The sequence below is a fragment of the Barbus barbus genome, assembly GCF_936440315.1.
Source record: "Barbus barbus genome assembly, chromosome: 8".
Lineage (NCBI taxonomy): Eukaryota > Metazoa > Chordata > Actinopteri > Cypriniformes > Cyprinidae > Barbus > Barbus barbus.
The window spans coordinates 3386664-3393191 of NC_136736.1; the positions used below are offsets into that span (position 1 = coordinate 3386664).

At 38.3% G+C, this 6528-nt stretch overlaps 1 protein-coding gene across 1 annotated transcript; it reads right to left on the reverse strand.

Annotated features, from left to right (window-relative positions):
* Nucleotides 1–510: 510 nt before the first annotated feature.
* LOC306873660 (uncharacterized protein) lies at nt 511–4913 on the reverse strand. Its single transcript, XM_079423104.1, has 7 exons — nt 3420–4913; nt 3181–3242; nt 2862–3019; nt 1985–2250; nt 1654–1715; nt 1356–1513; nt 511–1145 (listed from the first exon to the last, which is right to left on the reverse strand). Exons 1-7 carry the CDS (start codon nt 3840–3842, stop codon nt 1015–1017), a joined length of 1260 nt encoding a protein of 419 aa, XP_079279230.1. The 5' UTR covers nt 3843–4913; the 3' UTR covers nt 511–1014.
* Between the last annotated feature and the right edge of the window lie 1615 nt (nt 4914–6528).

Sequence of the window (6528 nt, forward strand, 5' to 3'; positions counted from 1 at the left end):
ACAGCACACTTGCTTTGTGACTAGTAAAATAAATGTTCTAATGCTTTGCATTGTTTGCGAGCGGTACATACCTGAAGTGAAAAATAAAAACCTCTGCAAAAACATTGTTTGCAGAGCAGTTTGTTAGGTGGTTATTACAGTTGTTTTTGATTAAAGACACTTTCATTGTTTTTCCTAGCCATAATCCACTCAGGATATAATAATAATATATATTTTTTAAAAATGTACATTTATATACAGTACTTAGTAAGATCTATTAATACAGTAATACAGTCAGATGTGCAGTATTTCCATTTCAGTAAAAAAAAAAAGCATTGTTTAGTGAAACCCATTGATGTCTTCATTACTTGCCATGTTCTTATAAAAAAAAGATCAAAATAGGCCTCATTAATGCATACTATCTAATGGGCCTCCTTAATCATAATGATATTTTTTTATTATTATTTTTTTAAATTACCAGTTTTGATAATTGGGCTATAAAGAGTTTGCAATGGAAGAATTAAGCCGGTTAAAGTTGCATTAAGACTTTATTTAATTACATTAATATACAAACCTTCTAAATTTTAAATAAATGTAAATACTACAAACAATCATACAATTTTGGACCATATGAACTTAATAAATATGTTTGTCTGATATTGATTATAATATGATAAAATAAGATCTTGCAATGCTAGCACATACTAGACAAAAGAGAATTACAGTATAAATAGTATTTAACCTGCAGACAGGTGAACAAAAGCATTACATTTTTTGATTGATTACTACAACCTGCTGATACACACACACACACACATATATATATATATATATTCTTCTAATTACAAATTGTGCTCTTGAGAATCAATGCAATTTTAAGCTTATGTTTATATTTTGCCATTGCCATATTTTGAGTGTGCTATAATACTAAATAACACATAATACACATACTAATACACATACAAAAATAATAATATAATTTGCTAATATAATTTGTGCTTCTTACAACTCGCATTCATTGTTAAGGGATCTATATTACAGGAAAAGCTGTAATATTTTTGCTACAATAATGAGCCATGTTGCTTGGAGTAGATTGCATTCAATCATCCATCCACTTGAAGCTGTAGTTGCAGCTACAGTCGTAGCAGCTACAGTCGTAGCTATAACTGTGAAAAAAAGATGAATGAATTAGATCAACAAAATATATTTTTTGTGTCATTAAAAAATGTACTGTGTGTTTTGTGTGCTATTCTTATAGCTATAATCAACCAGTGACTAGTGCTATAGAAGGTTAGAAATTCCACAAGATCTATAGAGCAAAATAGCTAGGCGCAGTTGTTGAAAGAACATGTTGCATGAAATGCAATCAAACTTACCTGAACCATTGACTGAAACTGATGTAGGGTTTATTTTCAGTGGATCAACACCTCCTGTTACCACTGCTGTCAGGAGGGAGTCTGAAATCTCTTGAACGGTTGGAACAGGTTGTGTGGAGTTGAAAACTAGTTGTGTTTCCGTGATAATTGACCCGGCACTGGAAAAAAAAAAAAGAACAATGTCATATAGGATTTGTTAATATGAGCATATTACTATTATACTGTATAATAAGTTTAAAGTACAATAAGTTATAATGCATTTATAAACTCACATAATGCATATAAATTCCATATTTACCTGAATCTTAAGACAATCACTCTGATAAAGGAAGGATATTTTGCTCTGTAGATTGGATCAAGCTGTAACATACAATAACAGGCAATCACAACCACAGTCAGAATTAACTTTTTCATTTGTTAAATTACATTGATTCCCGTTGAGGACTTATTTAGTTTATGAGGGGGAAAAAATGTATCAAATATTTATGAAACTAAAAATATTTATTAAACTAAGCAATATAAATAATAACAAACCCCTATAAATATGTTTGGCTTTAGTCTAAAATATCTGGTGTCTGTTCTCTTGAGTACAGGCAAGATACTGTCTGTGTGTCACCTGTGAATCTCACCTGAGATACGACTAGCTGAGCCCTTGACTTGAAGGCCTGAGAAGCTGGGTCGCTGAGTTCAGCTATAAATATGTCAAAAGAGCGGAACACCAGAGCTGTTAGATACACCGGTATAAATCTTGTAGTTGTAGTTGTAGGGACTTTAGTTGTAGATGTCAAGGGTCTTCTTGTTGTCGTTGTTGTCGTCGTCGTTGGTGTTGTTGTTGTCAGTGTCATCGCTGTTGTTGTTGTTGTTGAAGCTGTAGTTGAAGTAGCCATGCTTATAACTGAAAGAAAGGTGATGTAATGGATGTAAATGGATCATGCAACACCATTTACTAACATTTGCGCACGTCAAATAACGGGCAAATAACAGGTAACCTACAACTACATTACTTAACACCCAAAAAAGCATGTGTTAAACTATTTTGCACTTGAAATGGCTGCAATTGTTGTTGCTAGGAGGCACCGCAGAGAACAGAGAGTGCATGGAAGAAGGGAGAGGATTTTGTCCACACGTATTAATTTATTTGGAATTCCAGATGAACACATTTTCTGAACGTTATATGTAGCCTTTGTGTTTGTCAGTTTTCACATAACAAGCTGCATCTGTGTTGTAAGTACATCACCTGCAACTGATGAGCATAAGCTTTGCTTATTTGCGACTACGCTAATTTGCGCTGCACTTGGTATATTACAATATGTAAATTAAATCTTGCATCTGTGTGCAGACTTTTCCACGCTTCTCGTGCAAATTTGCCCTGTTTAGTAAATCTGGCCCCAAATGTACTGTGTTTTTTGTATCATTCTTATATAGGCTACATAAGACTACTACTATAGAAAGTTGTAAATTCTACAAGAATTTGCAAATTGTGTTCTGAAATTAAAGTAAACTTACTCGAACCATTGACTGAAATTGAATAAGGAGTTATATTCAGTGGGCTGACATGTCCTACTATCACTGCTGTGAAGAGAGTTTCTGAAATCTCCTGTACGGTCGGAAAAGACTGTGTGGAGTTGAAAAGTAGTCGTGTTTCCGTGATGATTGACCCATTTCTGGAAAAAAAATTGGATTCCTTAATATGAGCATGTTACTAATATATAATAACTTAACTGCACAATAAGTTTACTGCATCTCTCTCTCTCTCTCTCTCTCTCTCACTCACACACACACACACACATATTAAACCCACAATGCATATAAATTCCATATTCACCTGAAACGTAAGACAGTCACATTGATAAAGGAAGCATATTTTGGTCTGTAGATTTGATCAAGCTGTAACATACAATAACAGGCAATCACAACCACAGTCAGAATAAACTTTTTCATTTGTTAAATTACACTGATTCCTGTTGATGACTTGTTTTACTTTGAGTACAGGTACAAGTGTGCATGAGTACTAGATATTTTCTGTGTGTCACCTGTGAATCTGGTAAGTTTATTTGAACTCACATGCGATTCGACTAGCTGAGCCCTTGACTTGAAGGCCTCAGAGGTTGGATCACTGAGTTGATCAGTAAAGATGTCATAAGAGCGGAACACCAGATCTGTTAGATACATGGGTACATATTTTGTAGTTGTAGTCGTAAGCACTTTAGTTGTCAAGGGTCTTCTTGTTGTTGCATTTTTGGTGAAGACAGTGGTTTTATTAGTGGTTGAGGCAAATGGATTTGTTGATGATCCAGTTGTGCTACCAGTCTTAGTATTAAAGGTAGTTAAAAAGGGAGTTGCTGAAGTAAAACCTGAAGTTTCTGTTTTTAGTGAAGAGAATCCTGTTGTTGTTGTTGTTGCGGATGTTTGAATTGTATAAAGAGTTGTGCTCTCAGAGACATTTGAAGATGGAGAGAATGACATAAATGTCGGTACTGCTGTCATGGTAACTGCTCCACTAGTAGCAGGAGCTGGTATGGATGTTGTAATTTCAAAGACTGTTGAGGTGGCTGAGGCAGAAAAAGATGCTGTTGTTTGTGGCACTGTTGTGATAACCGCTTCACTGGTGGATGTTCCAGCAATAGTTATTGTGGCAGTTGAGGGTCCTATTGTTGTGGAAACTGCTGCAGTAGTAGTTCCAGCAGGAGATGATGTCACTGTTGAAGGATGTGTTGTTGTTGTAGCTGTTGGTGTTGTGGATGTTGTTGCTGTACTGACAGTGGTGCTTTCAGTAGTGGTTGAAGTGGGAATCACAAAAGGTTCTGTTGTAGATGTTGTTTGTGGTGCTGTTGTGGAAACTCCTGCAGTAGTAGTTTCAGCTGAAGCTGATGTCACTGTTGACGGATGTGTTGTTGTTGTAGCTGTTGGTGTTGTGGATGTTGTTGCTGTACTGACAGTGGTGCTTTCAGTAGTGGTTGAAGTGGGAATCACAATAGGTTCTGTTGTAGATGTTGTTTGTGGTGCTGTTGTGGAAACTCCTGCAGTAGTAGTTTCAGCTGAAGCTGATGTCACTGTTGAAGGATGTGTTGTTGTTGTAGCTGTTGGTGTTGTGGATGTTGTTGCTGTACTGACAGTGGTGCTTTCAGTAGTGGTTGAAGTGGGAATCACAATAGGTTCTGTTGTAGATGTTGTTTGTGGTGCTGTTGTGGAAACTCCTGCAGTAGTAGTTTCAGCTGAAGCTGATGTCACTGTTGAAGGATGTGTTATTGTTGTAGCTGTTGGTGTTGTGGATGTTGTTGCTGTACTGACAGTGGTGCTTTCAGTAGTGGTTGAAGTGGGAATCACAATAGGTTCTGTTGTAGATGTTGTTTGTGGTGCTGTTGTGGAAACTCCTGCAGTAGTAGTTTCAGCTGAAGATGATGTCACTGTTGAAGGATGTGTTGTTGTTGTAGCTGTTGGTGTTGTGGATGTTGTTGCTGTACTGACAGTGGTGCTTTCAGTAGTGGTTGAAGTGGGAATCACAAAAGGTTCTGTTGTAGATGTTGTTTGTGGTGCTGTTGTGGAAACTCCTGCAGTAGTAGTTTCAGCTGAAGCTGATGTCACTGTTGAAGGATGTGTTGTTGTTGTAGCTGTTGGTGTTGTGGATGTTGTTGCTGTACTGACAGTGGTGCTTTCAGTAGTGGTTGAAGTGGGAATCACAATAGGTTCTGTTGTAGATGTTGTTTGTGGTGCTGTTGTGGAAACTCCTGCAGTAGTAGTTTCAGCTGAAGCTGATGTCACTGTTGACGGATGTGTTGTTGTTGTAGCTGTTGGTGTTGTGGATGTTGTTGCTGTACTGACAGTGGTGCTTTCAGTAGTGGTTGAAGTGGGAATAGCAATAGGTTCTGTTGTAGATGTTGTTTGTGGTGCTGTTGTGGAAACTCCTGCAGTAGTAGTTTCAGCTGAAGCTGATGTCACTGTTGAAGGATGTGTTGTTGTTGTAGCTGTTGGTGTTGTGGATGTTGTTGCTGTACTGACAGTGGTGCTTTCAGTAGTGGTTGAAGTGGGAATAGCAATAGGTTCTGTTGTAGATGTTGTTTGTGGTGCTGTTGTGGAAACTCCTGCAGTAGTAGTTTCAGCTGAAGCTGATGTCACTGTTGACGGATGTGTTGTTGTAGCTGTTGGTGTTGTGGATGTTGTTGCTGTACTGACAGTGGTGCTTTCAGTAGTGGTTGAAGTGGGAATCACAATAGGTTCTGTTGTAGATGTTGTTTGTGGTGCTGTTGTGAAAACTCCTGCAGTAGTAGTTTCAGCTGAAGCTGATGTCACGGTTGAAGGATGTGTTGTTGTTGTTGTTGTTGTAGCTGTTGGTGTTGTGGATGTTGTTGCTGTACTGACAGTGGTGCTTTCAGTTGTGGCTGAAGTGGGAATCACAAAAGGTTCTGTTGTAGATGTTGTTTGTGGTGCTGTTGTGGAAACTCCTGCAGTAGTAGTTTCAGCTGAAGCTGATGTCACTGTTGAAGGATGTGTTGTTGTTGTAGCTGTTGGTGTTGTGGATGTTGTTGCTGTACTGACAGTGGTGCTTTCAATAGTGGTTGAAGTGGGAATCACAATAGGTTCTGTTGTAGATGTTGTTTGTGGTGCTGTTGTGGAAACTCCTGCAGTAGTAGTTTCAGCTGAAGCTGATGTCACTGTTGAAGGATGTGTTGTTGTTGTAGCTGTTGGTGTTGTGGATGTTGTTGCTGTACTGACAGTGGTGCTTTCAGTAGTAGTTGAAGTGGGAATCACAATAGGTTCTGTTGTAGATGTTGTTTGTGGTGCTGTTGTGGAAACTCCTGCAGTAGTAGTTTCAGCTGAAGCTGATGTCACTGTTGAAGGATGTGTTGTTGTTGTAGCTGTTGGTGTTGTGGATGTTGTTGCTGTACTGACAGTGGTGCTTTCAGTAGTGGTTGAAGTGGGAATAGCAATAGGTTCTGTTGTAGATGTTGTTTGTGGTGCTGTTGTGGAAACTCCTGCAGTAGTAGTTTCAGCTGAAGCTGATGTCACTGTTGACGGATGTGTTGTTGTAGCTGTTGGTGTTGTGGATGTTGTTGCTGTACTGACAGTGGTGCTTTCAGTAGTGGTTGAAGTGGGAATAGCAATAGGTTCTGTTGTAGATGTTGTTTGTGGTGCTGTTGTGGAAACTCCTGCAGTAGTAGTTTCAGCTGAAGCT

Bases quoted from the DNA above. Each gene is read 5' to 3' on its own strand.
- LOC306873660 (XM_079423104.1), bottom strand. From the start codon at position 3,842: ATGACAGCAGTACCGACATTTATGTCATTCTCTCCATCTTCAAATGTC. The intron at 3,243-3,419 runs GTGAGTTCAAAT...TGTATGTTACAG, and splicing joins CTCAGCTAGTCGAATCGCAT to CTTGATCAAATCTACAGACC. The intron at 3,020-3,180 runs GTGAATATGGAA...TTTTTTTTCCAG, and splicing joins GTGACTGTCTTACGTTTCAG to AAATGGGTCAATCATCACGG.